This window comes from Meles meles, chromosome 2 (genome assembly GCF_922984935.1).
Source record: "Meles meles chromosome 2, mMelMel3.1 paternal haplotype, whole genome shotgun sequence".
Classification (NCBI taxonomy): Eukaryota; Metazoa; Chordata; class Mammalia; order Carnivora; family Mustelidae; genus Meles; species Meles meles.
Genome location: NC_060067.1, coordinates 171,122,169 through 171,145,654, shown reverse-complemented (window position 1 = coordinate 171,145,654; position 23,486 = coordinate 171,122,169). Strand labels below are relative to the sequence as shown.

The 23,486-nt window shown below is 37.1% G+C and overlaps 1 protein-coding gene and 1 pseudogene across 7 annotated transcripts in view; both read right to left on the bottom strand.

Annotated features, from left to right (window-relative positions):
• The window catches only part of RNF170 (ring finger protein 170), a 45,921-nt gene that overhangs the window by 9,961 nt on the left and 12,474 nt on the right, over nt 1-23,486 (bottom strand). For all 7 annotated transcript variants that reach the window (XM_045997883.1, XM_045997880.1, XM_045997878.1 and 4 more), the window contains 3 exons: nt 8,564-8,639; nt 5,939-6,047; nt 1,236-1,309 (listed from right to left, as the gene is read on the bottom strand). In XM_045997883.1, coding sequence (XP_045853839.1) covers nt 1,236-1,309; nt 5,939-6,008 — 144 coding nt within the window. In that variant the 5' untranslated portion in view covers nt 6,009-6,047; nt 8,564-8,639. The remainder of the gene's footprint in view (nt 1-1,235; nt 1,310-5,938; nt 6,048-8,563; nt 8,640-23,486) is intronic.
• On the bottom strand, nt 9,037-9,361 carry LOC123937212 (annotated as a pseudogene).

The following is a 23,486-nucleotide window of genomic DNA, read 5'->3' as shown; positions in this document are numbered from 1 at the left end:
ATGAAAAATAAAATAAGTATATAGAAAATTATGAAAAAACTGTATACAACTGATAGAATGTTCTATTTCACCATATTTACTAACTAAAAAACTAAGAACTTCATTTTCTCCAATTTTTCAGTATTTTGCTTTTCCAGTTTGTCAAAGAAATTGAGAAAATCTGTGCTGACATTTCAGTCTTCAGTATATGTATATAAAAATTATCATCTCCCCCGAAGTTACTCCTATACTAACTAAAATAGTCTGATCTGTTCTTGATCATGTAATATAGATATGTCTCCAAAAGACACATTTTAAAAAACTATTGTTCATCATATAAAGCTATCTATACCCTCACTGGAGAAGGGCAGCTTAAAAGTAAACTGAAAGGGGAAAACATTTTTTTATATGTAGGGGAAATATCTGGTTAAGCCTGATTAGCTAGTTCAGTTATTCCTCTGCTGATATTACAACAAAGACTTACTAGAATTTTGGGGAGGATTCATACCAGTTTTTTACTATAATTGAAGGATTTAGAAAGGTATTTCCCTTTTTTTGCTGTCTTTAAGACATTAAAAAAATAATGGAGTAACATTACAGAAGCTTTGATCCAGCACTTGCACTAGTAGGTGTTTACCAAAAGAATACAAAAATACTAATTCAAAGGGATACGTGCACCCCAATGTTTAGCAGCATTATTTAAAATAGCCAAATTATGGAAGAGCCCTAGTGTCCACTGACTAATGAATGAATAAAGAAGATGTGGCATGTATATATAGTGGAATATTACTGAGCCATAAGAAAGAATGAAATCTTGCCATTTGCAATGACATGGATGGAGCCAGAGTATTTATGCTGAGCGAAATAAGTCAGAGAAAGGATCTCTGACCCTAGGATCTCACTCACACATGGAATTTAAGAAACAAAACAAGAAAAGGGGGAAAAAAGGAAAGGCAAAGAAAGAAACAGACTCTTAATTAAAGAGAACAAATTGATGGTTACCAGAGGAGAGGTGGGTGGGGAATGGGTGAGATAGGTGATGGGGATTCGGGAGTGCCCTTGTGAAGAGCACTTGTATGGAAGTGTTGATTCATTGTATTGCACACCAGGAACTTCTATTACCCTATATGTTAACTAACTGAAATTTAAGTAAAAACTTTAAAAAAAAATCAAAACAATTCAAAAGTAGATACAGAAATTATTAAAATTTATAATATGAACTAGCATAAATGATGCTGTCTAGATACAAACATTACCGTTTGTCTACAGATTGGACAACTGATTGCCCCAAGCCATGAGCCGTATCGCCAGTATGCAATAATGCAGGTACCTAATGAGGAAAAAAAACCATTAATACTGATGTTTTAATTTCAAGGCCCATAAATCCTCAGAAAGTTTCATATATTTGAAATATTTTTATATTTCATATATTTGAAATATATTTTTATTCATATATATTCATATATTTTTATTCATATATTCATATATTTATTCATACATTCATGTATTTTTATTCATATATTTGAAATATCATGTTATTTTAAAATATTTTTTATTTTATCCAACCAACTCTTTTTTTTTTAAGATTTTTACTTATTTATTTGACAGACAGAAATTACAAGTAGGCAGAGAGGCAGGCAGAGAGAGAGGGGGAAGCAGGCTCCCTGCTGAGCAGAGAGCCTGATGTGGGGCTCTATCCCAGGACCCTGGGATCATGACCTGAGCCAAAGGCAGAGGCTTTAACCCACTGAGCCACCCAGGTGCCCCAATCCAACCAATTCTTTAGGCAAATTTAAATCTCATAATAATTTCCAGCCACTGAAAATATTTTTATTTAAACTACTAGTTAAGATATAGACATTTTTATATAATCCAAAGCAAGCATATATTAACAGCTTCAATGCTGAGCCTTAATAGAAATATTGCACTTCCTATGTTGAATAAATAAACATCATTGCAAACATAACAACCAACAAATCACAGTATAAATAAATTTTCTGTTCCAAATTTGGTATATATGTTACAAAAATACCACTTCTATTTTTTTAAGAATTTAGAAAGCCAGGGGCGCCTGGGTGGCTCAGTTGGTTGAGCAGCTGCCGTCAGCTCAGGTCATGGTCCCAGAGTCCCGGGATCGAGTCCCGTATCAGGCTCCCAACTCCATGGGGAATCTGCTTCTCTCTCTGACCCTCCCCCTTCTCATGTTCTCTCTCTCATTTTCTCTCTCAAATAAATAAAGAAAATCTTAAAAAAAAGAAAAGAATTTAGAAAGCCAAATTATAGTGGTATCAATAATAATATTAAGAACCAGAGGATACGAAGATTACATGCTGTTTGACCTAATAAAGTTTATAATCCAGTTCAATAATAGAACCAACTTTTGTAGTGGATGAATTTCATTTTTCTGCTAGAAGGTGTTCATGAACAGTAGAACAGCTTTAAGGTAGAGTTTATAGACCTCAAAAAGTAGCAGGTAAGCTAAATGCAGAAGCACTAAAGTTCAGGCCACTAACAAAAGAAGAAATATTTTATTTTTTAAAGATTTTATTTGACACAGAGAGAGAGAGAACAAGCAGGGAGGGCGAGAGGGAGAAGCAGGCTCCCTGCTGAGCAGGGAGCTCCACATGGCGATTGATCCCAGGACCCTGGGATCATGACCTGAGCCACCCAAGTGTCCCAAGAAGGAATATTTTAAAACACTGTCCAGGGGCACCTGGGTGGCTCAGTGGGTTAAGCCCCTGCCTTTGGCTCAGGTCATGATCTCAGGGTCCTGGGATAGAGTCCCGCCTCTAGCTCTCTGCTCGGCAGAACCTGCTCCACCCCCCCACCCCTTTGCCTGCCTCTCTGCCTACTTGTGATGTCTGTCTGTAATAAATAAAGAAATATTAAAAAAAAAAAAAACAACAACACTGTCTGATGTATGAGGGGTCAATTCATTTCTTCTCTGCAGAACACCTATTTCTCAGACAATCCCGGTCCCACTGTGAACCTGAATTAAGTGCTTCCAGCCTCCAGGATCTTTTCTGTTTCCTTACTCTTGTCTTAGCAACCTAGCTTAGCCCTCCGGAATTCCTTATTCTGATTCTTCCAGATCAAATTAATGTCCAGAATTTAGAATGAGTGATGACAGTCAAATTGAGAAGACCAAGATGACATAGTGAAATCAATCAGAAGATAGTTAAATCGCAACCGTTTATTATTAACTTTAAGTACAAAGGGAATATAGGGAGGGAGAACTCTGGGATGCAGCAGAGAGTAATTTGTAAGTGAGAAAGGATTTGAACTGAACTTTATAGGTTAGGTAAGATTTAGATATAGAAAACAGAAAGGAGCATGCTCCCAGTATTACGAATAGAAAGGAGCAAATGCCAGAAGTAGAAATAAATGACATTCTGAGGAGAACAGTGAGCAAACCAAGGGGCTAAGCAAAGGCTATCCACATTGGACATTACAGTGACTATGGGAAAAAACAGGTATGATGATTTAAAGATGAATTTAAAAGCCAAACAATATCTGGTAACTTTTCCTACTCTCCGAGTGCTGTTAGATAATATTTATTAATCTGAACAACCTAATTTCACACAGAAACTATATGAAAACAAAACTTCTAAACCTTTTTAGTATTATTATTAACATCCGTAATGATGCCTCAGCTCTATCTACTACTTGTTTACTCCAAAATTCAATGTGTCTTGACATATATTAATTTAATTCCACATCTCTTTCCTACAAATTGGAGTACAGGTGTCCTTGCTTTGCAAATTATGTAACGGCCACTGACTGCACAGAAAAACTACGGTCCAGCAAATCAAATGCTCCAGTTCACACACATCTGCTATGATATTGCTCAAGGTTTTCCCTTTTCTTCAACTTTCCCCCCATAAAAAGAGAGATCCACCTAAATAAGATGGTGGGAGAAGACGACTCATTGACTTTAATCCGGGTCATAATCTCCCAGAGTCTGTTTATTTGTAAAATGGGAATAACACTTCATAAGACTGCTGAAGAATTAAGTAAAACAGTGTGGGTTACAAATGTAAGTGAGATGAAGTCTGTTGTTGCTATTTTTCTTAGCTCACTGTAAAGGGAAAGAACTGTAGTTCCATATACAGGAACTAAGCTAAGGTGCCTTTTATATATATGTAGTATCAATATACTTGAACTACCATTCAAAGAAACACATTTGTTTCTTGAGAAGCTGAATGACTAGTTTTCTAAATCTTTGAACCTAGAGACAGTATATAAAGTATCTAACAAGTACAGCAGGCTATCAGAACCAATCTACCCAATTACCTCAGACCCAGAAACCAAGAACACAATACTGCAATACTGCCATCTTTTATCCACTCAGTGAATTACCTAAGCCTGGGTTGGCAAATGGAGTCCATCTAGCCTGCCAAACCTCATTGATTCCTAACACATGCCTCAAGTACTGTGTTAAAGGATGGCTGAGGCTGTATCCAGACTCAGAAAGAATGTCCAATTGATTAGGAATATCTACCAGAGGTTTGAGAAGGGGAAAAGCATCTGTTTTCTCTGATGGCCATTTAATTCTATCTGGTATTTCATGATTTTCCAGCTCATTAGCATTCCCAACAGACAAAGACAGACACTGAAATGAGTGTTTTATAACTTGTTAGCTATCTTAGGGAAGAGGATGAAATTAATGGATGATGCAATAATGAGATTGGTCGGCGTTTACTAAAGGAGCACAGGTATAGAAACCCTGCAGTGCACGATATGGATTTCAAATTATTTATGTCACCCCCAAGTGTAAATAATAGCACTATATACCTAGTAATTCCATATAAACTCAAACAACAAAGGGGAAAAAGAAACTTAAAGGATCATTGTATGCTACATTTTAAACTGTCTTAAAATGGAAAATGGGGGGGCGCCTGGGTGGCTCAGTGGGTTAAAGCCTCTGCCTTCGGCTCAGGTCATGATCTCAGGGTCCTGGGTTTGAGCCCGGCATCAGGCTCTCTGCTCAGCAGGGAGCCTGCTCCCTCCTCTCTCTCTGCCTGCCTCTCTGTCTACTCGTGAGCTTTCTCTGTCAAATAAATAAATAAAATCTTGAAAAAAAAAAAAACAGATTTAGTGAATGGATAAATGTAAGTAAAGAGTAGTCGTAGAAGCTACTAATCACATAGTAGAACTGACCACTGGGTCTGAAGTTAGGCCTACGTTTAAAATCTGGCTTTCTCCTAGCAGCTGGGTTACCTTTTGTAGAATTTCTTAACTCAGCTGCAGTTCCCTCATATGTGGGACTCAAGGAGATGAAGTATGTTAAGTGTCCAGCACATAGTAGGCATGCAATAAACTGATTCGCTCAATCTCATATGACCGTAGTAAGAACTGACTATGTAGTATCTCATTCTTTATGAAGTCTTTCTGGAGAGTCAGGAAAAACACCCCAGAGGTAGAAAGCACCCCTTACTGATACTAAGCCAAGTGTGCAATCTATGTTCCCTTCCTGTCCTACTGTATGCTCTACATTCAACATTCTCTCTAACTAACCCTCTGAGGTCATGACAAAAAAAAGGGCTAATAACTTTTGTGCTGATGCAGGGTAAAAAGGAGGGAAGAGGGCTAAAGGGAAGGTCGTGGGCAGGGTCCTAACAGAACTTCCCTGCCTTGGGAAGGATGAATAATAAATGAGACAACCGAAAAGTGATACACCATGAGGGATTTAGTGGATTCCTCTTCGTATACATATACTTGAATTACCATTCAAAGAAACACATTTCTGCTTATTGAGAAGTTGAACAACTAGTGCTTTTTAATCGCTGAGCTCACAGACACTAAATGAAAGTGGCTAACAAGTACAGCAGGGTATCAGAAGACATCTACCCCATTCATGTAATACAAAATGTGACAAAATTAAGAATCTAACCCATGTAAACATATGGGTCTTGGTCTAAAAGAGTCACTTTTCCCAAATATAGCATTGTTTGCTTACCACAAAAAAGATGTCCACAGTTTGTTTCCACAGGGAAGGACGCTTGGTGTAAACAGATTGGACAGTACATGTCAGTGTAGAACTGCTGTCGAGCAGCAGCAGGGGCATCCTATGAGAAAATACGTATTCATGATTATACATGATTATCTCTAGGAGTACCATCATACCCAGGAACACAGCCAGAGTGCATAAGCCTCATCCCATTTTAGATGTGCAATAGTCTTGTAAGTTTGATAAAGTTATGAGGCTGTATCATTGTTTTACTTAAGCTGCATGGTCTCTACCTTCCTTCCTGAACATGACATAAAGACAAAAACCTGTATTAACTCCAGAGTTTTTCTTTCATTCTGTTAGAATGAGTAAATTATTCTGAGAAACACAAGGCTGAGCTAATGCAAAAGCTCAAGAAATGTCCAACTCTTTCCCAAGTATTAGCTTTTAATCATTTTTTAACTTAAATAAAATTAATTAACATTTAGTGTATTATTAGTTTCAGAGGTAGAGGTCAGTGACGCATCAGACTTATATAACACCCAGTGCCCATGACATCGTGTGCCCTCCTTAATGTCCTGCACCATGTTACCCCATCCTTCCCAACTCCCACCTCCCTGCTTTAACCATTTTTCACATCTTTTTCATTCATACGTTCCTGACAAGAGTAGCATGTATGCTGAACCTCACAAGGGTCCAGAATTAAACTTTCAAAGAAGAATACTGGTCATTTTGGAAGAAGGAAAATTTAATATATTGGTAACTTGGGCTTAATCATTCTCATGGTCAGACTAATAAAATTTAATGTTTCTCAGTTATCTCACTGTTGTGATTGTAACAGAATGTAGAGTAGAATCATCACTACAAGAAGCATCCACATATCCAAGAACCCACCAGAATGTAAGTGATATGAGGATAAGGACTTTATCTACAGGATTCATTGTAGTGGCCCACAAACTAGAAAAGTATCTAGCAGTAGTGTGTAATGTGTATCTTTTAAAAGACATAAAAAAACCGATTTTTATCACATCTAGCACAACTCTTATAAACAAATTAGCCAGCATTAAAAACATCAAATTACCAAATTTGCTAAATATGAACTATTCATTGTAAACTGAATCAAAGATTTCTGTCACCTAAAACTAAGAACGTAACTAAAACCTCTTTCTTAAATTAGTCCTAAAATACTGCAATAGTTTATAAGCCACGGTGACACGTTGATGTTATTACCTTTTATATCATTTTTAATGGTGCAAAAAAGGAAAACATACAGCTCCTAATGTCTCCCCTCTATCTTTTGTCTTCATTATTATTATTTGGACATTAACTAAAACAAAACAAAACCCAAAACCAATTACTGGTGCTGTCCAACAGAACTTCATGCAGTAATGGAAATCTTTATCTGTGGGTACTGAGTACTTGAAAGGTGACTAGTGTAACTAAAAAGTACTGAATTTTAAATTTAATTTCAGTGAATTTAAAATTAATTAGCTACATATGGGTAGTGGCTACCACACAGGACAGTGCAAAAAGGGCTAAGTCACTAGCTTTATTCTAACTAGAGCTAAATGCCATGCCCAAGGAAGGTGTGGGGGAGTGAACTGCACAGTGGCACAAAGACATCTGGAAGATGCCACTCAGTGTGGAACTTCTGGATAGCCAGATCCATTCATGTAACTCCAGCAGGAATATTAAGTCCATCTTAGTGATCTAATGTGTTAGATGGGAATGATACTTACTGACTTACTGACCATGTTTGCAGATTAAATAAAACAGTTGTATGTGAAAACACTCTGTAAATTACAAAACACTATCCCGGCATGAATTATTACTAACAGCAGCTCTGGAAACACGCTTAAACTACTTCTGCATCAGTGAATTTAAGTTTTATGAAGGCAGGAATTCTTATTTGTTTAGCTCACAGCTAAATCCTTAATGCCTAGAACAGTGTCTGGCATATGGTAGATGTTTAATAAATATCTGGTGAATGAATAAATTGTAAAATACTCTTTGGAATTAAATTTTGATTGGTGGGTGGGAAATCAATTTTTATTTTTTGGCATTAGCTATTTTGGCATGAAGTTGTACAATATCCTATTTACTCCAGCCTTCATGAAATATATTACATTTCTGGCTCTTAGAGTACATCTGGTGAAAAGCACAGAAGGGAAAGAAGTTTTCTTCTTTGCCTAATTAGTTTTGCTAACTTTGACCACGGAAGAAAAAGAAGGGGAAAAAAAAGCCACCCCTTGTAGTCATTTCTTTGTAGGTCTCCAGGCAATATGTAGGTCATTGGGGGAAAAAAATAGTTTTTCTACTACATTTCGTTAAAGCCAATTAGACGGTGGTTATTTCCTCACAAATAACAGGAAAACTGCTGTTTTTAAAGCAAGTTAAACACACACACACACACACACACACACACACACACACTCCCATGAAAATATCTGAGTAGTTAAGACTAGTCATTTACCTAATTTGAAAATATACAATCAATAGAATAGTTTAAATAACAAAGCAAGAAATCAGTTCATGTTTCCAAAAGTTATTTGCTCTTTCATCACAATTTCATATGCAAGGGGAATAATAATGTTACTCCTTATATAAATGCCCATATCCATGTAATAATAGTACCTGTTCTGTTTGAAGTTGCTCCCGAAGTACCCTTACTAACTCTTGGTTTTCTGGGTGAATGTTCTGATGTGCATTTCTGTTGAATAAAATATAATAAGTTTGTCATAAATGACTCTTAATCTCACAAAACAAACTGGGGGTTGCTGGGGGGAGGTGGGATTGGGAGAGGGGGAGCGGGCTATGGACATTGGGGAGGGGAGGCGAACCATAAGAGACTATGGACTCTGAAAAACAACCTGAGGGTTTTGAAGGGTCAGGGGTGGGAGGTTGGGGGAACAGGTGGTGGGTAATGGGGAGGGCACGTTTTGCATGGAGCACTGGGTGTTGTGCAAAAAGAATGAATACTGTTACGCTGAAAAAATAAATAAAATGGAAAAAAAAATATAATAAGTTTGAATATAAAATATTATTAGATGAATCAGTTTTCTTTTTTAAGATTCTTTTTTTACACCTTTATTTATTTTTCAGTTAGTTTAAATCCTTGAAGGGTACAGCATCACATGGATTCTGTGGCCAACGGCTTTAGTAGGAAGGTTGCTTTGGAATTTGGCATGAAGCATGCCACTGTTCCCATGATCACAAGCTACTTTTCCCCAGATTACTCTGGTTTTGTTTGGTTGGCCACCAGGAGTCACTGTGTTGTTCCTTGCTTATACACAGAAGCACACCTCTTGCCTAGACAGAATTCTGTTTCATCTTAAGCATAAACACCTTCGATTTGAAGAACTATGTGCTCCCTATGACTCCGAAGACCCAGCTTATAGCAAAAATGGCCTTGGACCACAGCCGTCCAGACATGCTTCGGCATTTTAGATGTCCTGTTCCTAGCAGGCCTCCACAGGCTCCAAAATGGCAGAAAAAGATTTTATTTTTTAAAGTAATCTCTACATCCAACATGGGGCTCTCACTTAGGACCCCGAGATTAACAGTCATATGGTCTACTGACTAAGCCAGCCAGGCACCCCAAATCAGTTTTCTTTATGGGTCTAAGTTTCAACCAAGAACTACTGGTAACTTCATAAATGCAAATGATGGTATATAACTGTCTCCAATTCCAGGACAGAACATTCCAGGTTATTCTGTGAGGAGTTCTAGGATCACTGAGTATGGGCTGATTTCAGGTTCAACTGGCAAATGATGAAATCCAGAGGCCTAGGACCTTGTATTTGATTTGATGTAACTGCAGGCTTACAAATCATATGAAGAATAACTAATAAATTTATTTCTTCTGTAAAATTCCTTCCCAAAAAAGCAACTACATAATTATATTATTATGCATTTGAACATTTATCTATATCTAATTAGATCTTTCCACCTGTAAGGGGAGGGGCGTAGCAGAAAATAACACTGTATCATATAAACAAGCCCAAACCTAACATATCACTAATATCTTTTTTTTTTTTAAGATTTTATTTATTTATTTGACAGAGAGAGAGATCACAAGTAGGCAGAGAGGCAGGCAGAGAGAGAGGGAGAAGCAGGCTCCCCGCTGAGCAGAGAACCCGATTCGGGGCTCGATCCCAGGACCCTGAGATCATGACCTGAGCCGAAGGCAGCGGCTTAATCCACTGAGCCACCAAGGCGCCCCATACCACTAATATCTTAACATTAACAATTCAAACAGAGACTCAAAGGCAAGAATTTAGAGGCTGAAATAAAGGATGAGATAAGACATGTGGATGACTGGAAATCAGAACTTGTGGTTAGGCTCGCAGGGTAAGGGTAAAGATCTCCATCTGATTCACAGCTTAATTCCATTTGGCCACCCAGATGCCCTTAAACTTAAACATTTTTTTTTTTTTAAGATATTTATTTGAGAGAGAGAAAGAATGAGGGAGAGAGAGCATGATTGGGGGGGAGGGTCAGAGGGAGAAGCAGACTCCCCGCTGAGCAGGAAGACTAATGTGGGACTTGATGTGGGACTCAATCTTGGGACTCCAGGATCATGACCTGGGCTTAACCAACTGAGCCATCCACTCCCTAAATATTAACACTTTTTTTCTTTTTTTTTTTTTAAGATTTTATTTATTTATTTGACAGACAGAGATCACAAGTAGGCAGAGAGGCAGGCAGAGAGAGAGGGAAGCAGGCTCCCCGCTGAGCAGAGAGCCCGATGCGGGGCTTGATCCCAGGACCCTGAGATCATGACCTGAGCCGAAAGCAGAGGCTTAACCCACTGAGCCACCCAGGTGCCCCAATATTAACACTTTTAACAACAATATTTTAAGTTCACAAAATCCCAGCATTACTCTATTATATAAGAGCCTTCATTCTCCGGGTGAGCTAATAGTCAACAGTGATAAAAGCTCTAAATCAGGGCCATCTGGGGGCTCAGTCAGTTGGGCTTCTGACTTTTGATTTTGGTTCCAGTCATGATCTCAGGGTCATGGGATCGAGCCCTGTGTCCGGCTCTGTTCAGCGGAAGTCTGCTTGAGGTTCTCTCACTCCCTCTCCCCTCCCCCCACCAAAATGAATGGATAAATCTTTAAAACTAAACAACAAAACACACACAAAACAAAACAAAACAAAAAACAACCCCCTCTACATCAATATCCTAATGAGACAGAGAAAAGTTTTAAAAATACATCTTATTATTCAATTTTTAGTAAAAAAATTCAAATTTTAGATAAACTTGATTTCCACTTAGGTCACAATCTCAGGGTTTCGGGATCAAGCCCCGGGTCAAGCTCTGCGTTCAGGGAGGAGTCTGCTTGAGATTCTCTCTCTCCCTCTACCCCTACTCACGTTCTCACTCTCTAAAATAAATAAATAAATCTTTTTAAAAATGTGATCATCTCAGCTATGAGAAATGACACTAAGTAGGTCTAAATAAAGTAAGATGCCAGGAAAACAGTGGCTCTAATACAGAACAAAGTACATCATTGACTCATGATTAATGGTCCTTCATTATTCTTTGAAGGAGAAACCAGAATTAACCAGTTAAGTTATGTGGCCCTGGAAAGAAGCCAGGAAGCTCTAATATGAAGAAGGAAATGATGCCCAAACCCTGGGTCAAGAAACAAAGTCTGAATCAAAGTTTACAAATGCACAAGTCTGTGGTTTATATGTTAAACGGCTTTACCAAACCCTTTGGACTGGCTTTTGGTATGTCAACAAATGGAAACTATTCACAACAACTTAAGACAAAGAAATTTATTTTAACTATAATATATTGCTGAAGGAAATTAAAGAAGACACAAAAAAATGGAAAGGCATCTTGTGTTCACAGACTGAAGACAGTATTTCTACGATGTAGGTTATCAGCTAATTTTTCACAGACATTTTGCTGGCCAAAATAACTGGTACGATATATTCAAACTCCTAAAGTAAAAGCCTATAACCAAGAATACTCTATCTGCTAGAGTTGTCATCATTCAGAATTGAAGGAGATATAAAAAGTTTCCCAGATAAACAAAAGTTAAAGGAGTCCATTGCCACTAAACCAGCCTTACAAAAAATGTTAAGTGGACTTCTTTAAGCAGAAAACAGAATGTCAAAACTATAAGCAACAAAATTATGAAAGGAAAAAATTTCACTGGTAAAGCAATCATACAGTAAAGGCAGTAGATCATTCACTCATAAAATTAGTATGAAGGTTAAAATACTAAAGTAGTAAAATCAACCATATCTATAGAGACTAGTTGAGATACACACACAAGCACAAAAGAGAACATTTGAATCTTGATCTCAGGGTCATGAGTTCAAGCCCCCATGTTATGTGCAGAGCTAACTTAAAAAAAATACATACATAAAATACATGTAAAATATGACATCATGTACATAAAACATGCAGGGGAAGGAGCAAAAATGTATTGTTTTTCTAATGTGTTTGAACTTAAGTACCTTCAACTTAACCAGTATATATAGACTGCTAAACATATGTAGGATGTTATATATGAATCTCATGGTAACCACAAACCAAAAGCCCGTAACAGATACACATAAGAACAGAATCCAAGCAAATACTTTAAAAAAATCCTCAAATTACAAAGCAAGAGAGCAAAAGAAAGGATAAGAGAAGAACAAAAACAACCAGAGAACAGCTGACAAAATGTCAGTAAGTACAAACTTAACAATAATCACTTTTTATTTTTATTATTTTTTTTCACCATTTTAAGTGTAGTCTTTACTCCCTATCACCTATTTTACTCATCCTCTAAACAACCTCCCCATGGTAACCACCATGAGTTTGTTCTTTATAATTAAGGCTCTGTTTCTTGGTTTATCTTTCTCACTTTTTTTTTTTTTTTTAAATATTTTATTTATTTGACAGAGAGAAATCACAACCAGGCAGAGAGGCAGGCAGAGAGAGAGGAGGAAGCAGGCTCCCTGCGGAGCAGAGAGCCCGATGCGGGGCTCGATCCCAGGACCCTGGGATCATGACCTGAGCCGAAGGCAGAGGCTTTAACCCACTGAGCCACCCAGGCGCCCCTCTTTCTCACTTTTTTTTTTCCTTTGCTCATCTGTTTTGTTTTAAATTCCATATATGAGTGACATCATAAGGTATTTGTCTTTCTCCAACTATTTCACTTAGCATTACACTCTGTAGCTCTATCCATATTGTTGTAAATGACAAGATTTCATCCCTTTTTTATGGCTGAATATTATACCATTGTATATGTATACCACATCTTCTTTATTCTTCTATCAGTGGACACCTGGGCTGCTTCTATACTTCGGCTACCATAAATAATGCTACAGTAAACACAGGGGTACATGTATCCTGTTCATTAGTGGTTTTGTATTTTTTTGGGTAAATACCCAGTAGAGTGATTACTGAGTCACTCTATTTTAAATTTTTTGAGAAACCTCCATACTCCTTCCACAGCGGCTGCACCAGTTTCCATTCCCATCAACAGTGCACAGGATTCGTTTTTCTCCACATCCTTGTCAGCACTTGTTGTTTCGTGTGTTTTTGATTTTAGCCATTTTGACAGCTCTGAGGTGATATCTCATCACGGTTTTCATTTGCATTTCCTTGATGATGAGTGATGTTGAGCATCTTTTCATATGTCTGTTGGCCATCCAGATGTCTTCTTTGGAGAAACATCTATTCATTTCCTCTGCCCATTTTTAAAATTGTATTATTTGGGTATTTTGGTATTGATTTGTGTAAGTTCTTCATATATTTTGGATACTAACCTCTCACTGGATATATCATTTCCAAGCATCTTCTCCCATTCAGTAGGTTGTCTTTCTGTTTTGTTGCTGGTTTCCTTTGCTGTGCTTTTTATTTCGAGGTCATCCCAACAGTTTATTTTTGTTATTATTTCCCTAACTTCAGGAAACAAATTTAGAAAAATGTTACTTATGGCTGATGTCTGAGAAATCACTACCTATGCTCTCTTCTGGAATTTTTATGGTTTCAGGTCTCACATTCAGGTCTTTAATTCATTTTTAATTTATTTTTGTGTGTGGTGACAGAAAGTGGTCCATTTTCATTCTTTTGCATGCAGCTATACAGATTTATCAACTCCATTATTAAAGAGACTATCTTTATATATTCTTGCCTCCCTTGTTGAAGATTGGCCACGTGGGGCACCTGGGTGGCTCAGTGGGTTAAAGCCTCTGCCTTCGGCTCAGGTCATGACCTTAGGGTCCTGGGATCGAGACCCGCATTGGGTTCTCTGCTCAGCAGGGAGCCTGCTTCCCATCCTCTCTCTCTCTGCCTGCCTCTCTGCCTACTTGTGATCTGTCCATCAAATGAATAAATAAAATCTTAAAAAAAAAGAAGATCAGCCATGTAAGTATGGGTTTATTTCTGGGTTTTCTATTCTGTTCTATTGATCTATATGTGTATTTTTTTCTCTTTTAACGAGGCTCCACACCCAACGTGGAGCCCAACTTGGGGCTTCAACTCATGACCCTGAGCCCCAGGCTTGAGCTAAAATCAAGAGTCAGACTCAACTAACTGAACCACCCAAGTGCTACTCTATGTGTCTTATGTTTATGCCAGTTACTGCTTTATAACTTTAAGTCTGGTATTGTGATACCTCCAGTATTGTTTTTCAAGATTGCTTTGGCTATTTGAGGCCTTTCATAGATCCATATAAATTTTAGGATTGTTTGTTCTAGTTCTGTGAAAAACGCTGTTGGTATTTTCAAAGGCATTGCGTGAAATACATACAGACTGCTTTGGGTAGAGCAGACATTTTAACAATATTTGTACTCCTAACTCATGAGCATTGTCTTTCCCTTTCTTTGCATTGCCTTAAATTTCTTTCTTTAGTGTTTTATAATTTTCAAAGTATACATCTTTCACCTCTTTGGTTAAATTCATTCCTAGATATTTGTCTTTGGTGCAACTGTAAATGGGACTGTTCTCTTAATTTCTCTTTCTGCCACTTCATTATTACTGTATAGGAATGCAACAGATTTTTGTCCACTGATTTTGTAACCTGAAACTTTACTGAATTCATTTATTAGTTCTAGTAGTTTTTTGACAGTCTTTAGAGTTTTCTATGAAAAGTTTCATGTCATCTGCAAATAATGACAGTTTTGCTTCTTCTTTACAAATCTAGATTCCTTTTATACATTTTTCTTATCTGATTGTTGGACCTCTAGTACATGTTGAATAAAAGTAATAAGAGTGGACATCCTTGTCTTATTCCAGACCTTAGGGGAAAGCTCTCAGCTTTTCACCACTGAGTATGATATTAGCTATGGGTTTTTCATATATGGCCTTTATTATGCTCTGGTATGTTCCATCTAACCTACCTTGTTGAAGGTTATTGTCATGAACGGATGTTGTACTTTGTAAAATGCTTTTTCTGCATCTACTGAAATGACTGTATGGTCTTTATCCTTTCTTGTGATGCTGAAATGTTCTTTTCTGAGCCTGTGCCCTTATGTTTGCACCAATACCTTCCCCTACCCTTCTGTGACTAAAAGTACTAATGTACTAGAGGCTCTTCTGTTTTGCTAAACAGCAACCCATAAACCTGGGAATGGGTCAGAATAGGAAAGGGCACTCAAAGAAGACATACAAATGGCTAACAGACATATGAAAAAATGTTCATCATCATTAGTCATCAGGCAGATTCAAATCAAAACCACACTGAGGTACCACCTTACACCAGTTAGAATGGCTAAAATTAACAAAACAAGAAACAACAAGTGTCGAAGAGGATGTGGAGAAAGGGGAACCCTGCTACACTATTGGTGGGAATGCAAGTTGGTGCAGCCACTTTGGAAAACATTGTGGGGATTCCTTAAGAAATTAAAAATAGAGCTACCCTATGACCTTACAATTGCACTACTGGGTATTTACCCCAAAGATACAGATGTTGTGAAAAGAAGGGCCATATGTACCCCAATGTTCATAGCAGCAATGGCCACAGTTGCCAAACTGTGGAAGGAGCCAAGATGCCCTTCAACAGACGAATGGATAAAGAAGATATGGTCCATATATACAATGGAATAGTATGCCTCCATCAGAAAGGATGAATACCCAACTTTTGTATCAACATGGAGGACTGTGATGGAGATGGACAGGAGGAGATTATGCTGAGTGAAATAAGTCAAGCACAGAAAGTCAATTATCAAATGGTTTCACTTATTTGTGGAGCATAAGGAATAACATGGAGGACATTAGGAGAAGGAAAGGAAAAGTGAATTGGGGGAAATCCGAGGGGGAGACGAAACATGAGAGACTGTGGACTCTGAGAACCAAACTGAGGGTTTTGGAAGGGAGGGGAGTGGGGGAATGGATGAGCCTGGTGGTGGGTATTAAGGAGGCAATGTATTGCATGGAGCACTAGATGTGGTGCATAAACAATGAATCTTGGAATATTGAAAAAAAATAAATTAAAAAAAAAAAAAAAAAGGAAAGGGCACTCAAGTTTTTATGGCCCTAAGACTTAAGAGTTTCCCAGGACCAGGCCAGGAGGCTCTAAGGGCTGTTTAAATGATCATACGGTTTTTTTTTTTCTTTGCTTCCTATTTTTTTTTTAATTTATTTATTTTTTCAGCGTAACAGTATTCATTGTTTTTGCAAAATGATCATACGGTTTTTATCCTTCCTCTTATTGATGTGTTTCACAGTGATTGTTTTGTAAATACTGAACCACATTTACATACCAGGAATAAATCCCAGTTGATCATGGTGTATGTTTTTTTTTAATGTATTGTTGGATTCAGTTGGATACAGTTGGCTAATATTTTGTTGAGGATCTTTGCACCCACATTCATAAGCGATATTAGTCCCTAGTATTCTTTTTTTATGATATCTTTCTCTAGTTTTGGTATCAGGGTGATAACAGCCCTCACAGAATAAATTTGGAAGTTTTCCTTCCTCTGTATTTTTTGTAATAGTTTGAGAAGAATAGGTATTAATGTCTTGAAATGTATGGTAGAATTCTCCTGCAAAGCTGTCTGTTCCTGGATGTTTGGTTTTTGGTAGTTTTCTGATTACTGATTCATCTCATTGCTGGTAATCAACCTGTTCAAATTCTCTACTTCTTCCTGCTTTAGTTTTGGTAGGTCATATGTTTCTAGGAATGTATCCATTTTTTCTACATTGTCCAATTTGTTGGCATATAGGTTTTCACAATATTGTAATACTGTTCTAATTGCTTGTATTTCTATGGTATTGGTTGTTACTTCTCTTTAGTGATTTTGTTTATTTGGATCCTCTCTTTCTCTCTCTCGTTTTTTAAATGAGTCTTGCCACAGGTTTATCAGTTGTATATTTTCAAAGAACCAGATCCTGGTTTCATTGATATGTTCTAGTGGGTTTGTTGTTGTTACTTTCTATATCATTTATATCTACTCTAATTTTTATCATTTCCTTCCTTTTGCTGGGTTTGGATTTTTTTTTAAAGATTTTATTTATTTATTTGACAGAGAGAGAGAGAGAGAGATCACAAGTAGGCAGAGAGGCAGGCAGAGAGAGGTGGGGGTTGGGGAAGCAGGCTCCCTGCTGAGCCTGATGTGGGGCTCGATCCCAGGACCCTGAGATCATGACCTGAGCCAAAGGCAGAGGCTTAACCCACTGAGCCACCCAGGTGCCCCTGGGTTTGGATTTTTGTTTGTTCCTCTTTTTCTAGCTCCTTTAGGTATAAGGTAGTCGTTTATTTGAGGTCTTCCTTGCTTCTTGAGGTGGGTCTCTATTGCTATAAACTTCCTTCTTAGAACCACTTTTGCTGCATTCCAAAGATTTTGAACTGTTGTGTTTTCATTTTCATTTGTTTCCATATAAGTTTTGATTTCTTGGTTGACCCACTCATTATTTAGGAGCATATTATTTAACCTCCATGTATTTGTGTTCTTCCCAGATTTTTTCTTGTGGTTGATTTCTAGTTTCAAAGCATTGTGGCCAAAAAAGATAAATTATATGACTTAGATATTTTTGAATTTGTTGAGTGACTTGTTTTGTGGCCTAATATGCGATCTATTCCAGAGAATGCTCCATATACACTTGAAAATAATGTGTATTCTGCTGTTTTAAGATGGAATGTTCTGAACATGTCTGTTAAATCACTCTGGCCGAGTATGTCATTCAAAGCCAGTTTCCTTGTTGAATTTCTATATGGATGATCTGTCCACTGATATAAGTGGAGTGGTAAAGTCCCCTACTAATATTCTATTACTATCAATTATTTTATGTTTGTTATTAATTTTTATGTATTTTATGTATTAACTGTTTTATGCATGTTGAGTGCATTCAATAATCATTTTAAATGTAAATAAACTGAATTCTTGGGGCACCTAGATGGTTGAGTTGGTTAAACATCTACCTTTGGCTCAGATCATGATCCCAGGGTTCTGGGATCAAGCCCCGCATTGGGCTCCCTACTCAGCTGGGTGTCTGCTTCTCCTTCTCCCTCTGCCCCTCCCCTCTGTTCATGCTTTCTCTCTCCCTCAAATAAATAAATAAAATCTTAAAAAAAAAAATTCTCCCATCAAAAGTTGTTGGGTGACTGAATGCATATGAAAAGGAAGATGCCAGGACGCTTGGGTGGCTCAGTGGGTTAAGCCTCTGCCTTCGGCTCAGGTCATGATCTCAGGGTTCTGAGATCTAGCCCCACATCAGGCTCTCTGCTCGGCAGGGAGCCTGCTTCTCCCTCTCTCTCTCTGCCTGCCTCTCTACCTACTTGTGATCTCTCGCTCTGTCAAATAAATAAATAAAATCTTAAAAAAAAAAAAAAAAAAAAAGGAAGATGCCTACCCTATGGCCCAGCAATTGCACTACTAGGTATTTATCCAAAGGACACAAAAATGTTTATTCAAAGGGGTCACATGCCCCCCAGTGTTTACAGCAGCACTATCAACAATAGCCAAGGGGCATCTGGGTGGCTCAGTCAGTTAAACATCTGCCTTCAGCTCAGGTCATGATCCCAGGACCCTGGGATCAAGTCCCACCCACATCAGGCTCCCTGCTCAGTGGGGTATCTGCTTCTCCCTCTCTCTCCCTCCCCCTCACCCCTGCTTGTGTTCTCTCTCTCTCAAATAAATAAATAAAATCTTTTAAAAAAATAGCCAAATTATAAAAAAGAGCCCCAATATTCATAGCAGCAATGGCCACAATCGCCAAACTGTGGAAAGAGTCAAAATGCCCTTCAACAGACTATATATATATATATTTATATATATATATGTGTGTGTGTGTGCATATGTGTGTATATATATGCATATATGTATGTATGAATTTATATATATGTATATATACATATATATTTTAAAAAAACAGTATTACTCAGCCATCAAAAAGAATGAAATCTTGGGGCATCTGGTTAGTCGGTTAAGCATCTGCCTCTGGCTCAGATCATGAGCTCAGAGTCCTATGAAGGAGTCCATCAGGCTCCTGCTCAGTGGGGAGTCTGCTTCTCCCACTTCCTCTGCCTTTCCCCATTGCTCATGCGCTCTCTAATAAATAAATAAAATATTTTAAAAAAATAAAATAAAATCTTGCCATTTGCAACAATGTGGACAGAACTAGAGTATATTATGCTAAGTGAAATAAGTCAGTCAGAGAAAGACAAATATCATTATGATATCCCCCATATGTGGAATTTAAGAAACAAAACAGATGAACATAGGAGAAAAGAAGGAAAAATAAACTAAGATAAAACAGAGAGGGAGGGAACTCTCTTAACTGTAGAGAACAAACTGAGGATTGCTGCAGGGGAGGAGGGTATGGCGATGCACTAAATGGGCGATGGGCATTAAGGTAGACACTTGGGATGAACACTGGGTTTATACGTAAGTGATGAATCACTGTATTCTACTCCTGAAACCTCTCTCCCCCCCGCAAAAGATGCATCAAATGTTAATTAACTTCAGACCTAAACCAAAAGTGAAGGGATGGGAAAAGACATGTCTTGCAAGAGAAAAAAAAAGTTGGGATAGCACTACTTAAACAGACTTCAGTAATAAAACAGTAATTTTAACAGGGGATAAAGAAAGACATTACATAATGAAAAGGATAAATCCAGGAACAAGATATAACAATTTTAAGTATCTATGTGCCCAACATAGGACCACCTAAATACACAAAGCAATGACTAACAGAATCAAAGGAGAAATTGATAGCAATACAATAATAGGAGAGGTCTTTAACACCCCACATACATTAATGAATAGGTCATCCAGGCAGAAAATCAATAAAGAAACAGTAGTTTAGAATGACACATTAGACCAGATGGACTTAACAGTTAAGTACAAAACATTTCATCCAAAAAGAGCAGAATACATATTCTTTTAAAGTGCACATGGAACATTCTTCAGGACAAATCACACATTAGGGCACAAAACAAGTCTCAATAGATTTAAGAATATTGAAATCCTAGTGAGCATTGTTTCCAATCATAATTACATGAAACTAAATCAATTACAAGAAAAAAACTTGAAAGAACACAAGCATGTGGATGGAAAACAACATGCTACTAAATAACCAATGGGTTAACAAAGAAATCAAAGAGGAAATAAAAAAGAATACCTGTAGACAAATGAAAACAGAAACACAATGGTTCAAAATCTTTGGTATCCGGCAAAAGTTGTTTTAAGAGAGATTTTAATCGCAATAGAGACCTGCCTCAAGAAACAAGAATATTCTCATAAACAAATGTTACACCTACAGAAACTAGAAAAAGAATAAACAAGGCTCAGAGTGAGAAGGAAGGAAGGAAGTAATAAAGATTAGAGTAGAAAAGCATGAAATAGAGACAAGAAAAAAAAAACAGAAAAGATCAGTGAAACTAACAGTTAGTTCTTGGAAAGATAAACAAAATTGATAAACCTTAAGTCAAACTCAGCAAGAAAAAAAGACAGAGAACTCAAATAAAGAAAATCCGAAATGAAAGAGAAGTTACAACCAACATTACAGAAATAAAAAAGATTTTAAGAAACTACTATAAAAAGTTATATGCCAACAACGTGGATGACCTAGAAGTGGATAAATTGCTAGAAATATATAATTTTCCAAGACTGAATCAAGAAGATCTAGGAAATCTGAACAAGCCAGTGACTAATAATGAAACTGAATCAATAATCAAAACACAACCAAGAAAGCAAGCCCAGGACTAGATGGCTTCACAGATAAATTCTACCAAACACTTAAAGAAGAGGTAATACTTACCCTTCTCAAACAATTTTAAAGCTATAGAAAAGAAGAAATGCTTCCAAATGTATTCTAAGAAGCCATCTTTGTCCTGATACCAAAACTAAACAAAGACACAATTTAAAAAAAAGGAAATTACAGACCAATGCCTCTGATGAACACAGATGCAGAAATACTCAACAAAATATTAGCAAACCATACTCAACAATACATTAAATGATTCATTCACTATGATCAAGTGGGAGTCATCCCATAATAATAACACAGGTTCAATACCCATAATTCAATCAACATGTTATATACCACATTAACTAAATAAAGGATAAAAATCATATGATCATCTCAATAGATGCAGAAAAACATTTGATAAAATTCAACATCCATTCATGATAAAAACTTTCAATAAAATGGGTTTTAGGAGTAGATACCTCAACATAATAAAGGACATATATGAAAAACCCACAGGTGATGTCATAGTCAATAGTCAAAAGTGGAAAGCTTTCCTCTAAGAGCAGGAACAAAACAAGGATGTCCATCCTCCCCACACTACTTACTTAACACACTATTCAAGTCCTAGTCATTGCAATGAAACAAGAAATGAAATGCATCCAAATTGGTGAAAAAGTAAAATGGTCACGATTTGCAGATGACATGATAGTATACACTGAAAACCCTAGACTCCATCAAAAATTATTAGAATAAATGAATTCAGGAAAGTTGCAGTATACCAAATTAATATACAAAAATCTGCTCCATTTCTATACATTAACAAAGAAACAGCAGAAAGAGAAATTTAAAAAACAATCCCATTTGCAACTGCCTCAAAAAGAATAAAATACCTAGGGATATATTTAACCAAGGAGGTTAAAGACCTGTACTTTGAAAACCCTAAGACACCAATGAAATAAACTGAAAACAACAAAAACAAGTGGAAAGACATAGCACACTCATAGACTAGAAGGATTAACATTGTTAAAATGTCCATACTACCCAAAGCAATCTACAGACTCAATGCAATCTCTACAAAGATACCAACAGCATTTTTTGGTGCACATGGGTGGCTCAGTCAGTTACGCATCTGACTCTTGGTTTTGGCTCAGGTCATGGTCTCATGCATGGGTCATTAGATCAAGCCCCTGCATCAGGCTCCACACTCAGTGGGAGTCTGCTTGAAGATTCTCTCCCTCTGCCCCTCTCCCCCACTTTTGTCTCTGTATTTCTTTCTCTCTAACATAAATAAGCTTTGAAAAAAAGAAAATACCAACAGCATTTCTCACAAACTAGAATAAATAATCTTAAAATTTGTACAGAACCACAAAAGAGTCCCAATGGCCAAAACACACTTGAGAAAAAAGAACAAAGCTGGAGGTATCACAAATCCAGTTTTCAAAAAATACTATAAAGCTACAGTAATCAGAACAGTATGGATATGGTATGACACAAAAGTAGATACAAACATCAATGGAACAGAATAGAGAGTCCAGAAATAACCCCATGCTTTTATGGCCAATTAATGTACAACAAAAGAACCAAGAATATACAATGGAGAAAAAAGACGGTCTCTTCATTAAGGGTCTTGGGAAAACTGGACAGCTACATGCAGATGACTGAAACTAGACCACTTTGGTATACCATACACAAAATAAATTCAAAACGGATTAAAGACCTAAATTAGGACCTGAACCATAAAACTGCTAGAAAAAACAAAGTATGTATGTATTTTATATATTGACATCAGCCTTAACAATATTTTTCTGGATCTGTCTCCTCAAACAAGGGAGATAAAAGCAAAAATAAACTATTGAGACTGCATCAAACTAAATAGCTTTTTGCACACTAAAGGATACTATCAACAAAGTAATAAGGCAATCTATTGAATAGAAGATATTTGCAAATTTTATATCCACTAAGGGGTTGATATCCAAAATATAGAAGGAACTCATACAACTCAGCACCACAACACCCCCAAATAATCTGATCAATAAATGGTAAAAGAACCCGAATAGACATTTTACCAAAGAAAACATCCAGATGACCAACAGACACTTGAAAAGATGCTCAGTGCTACTCATCATCAGGGAATGCAAATCAAAACAACAATGAGGCATTTCCTCATGCCTGTCTGAATGACAATTATCAAAAAGATAAGAAATAACCAAGTGTTGGCCAGAATGTGGAGAAAGGCAAATTTTGTGCACTATTAGTAGGAATGTATATTGGTGCAGCCACTGTGGAAAATCAAATGGCAGTTTTAATTTTAAAAAATTAAAAATAGAAATATCATATAATCTAATAATCCCTCCTCTGGGGAGTCACCCAAAGAAAATAAAAACACCAATGCAAAAAGATATATGTACCCCTATA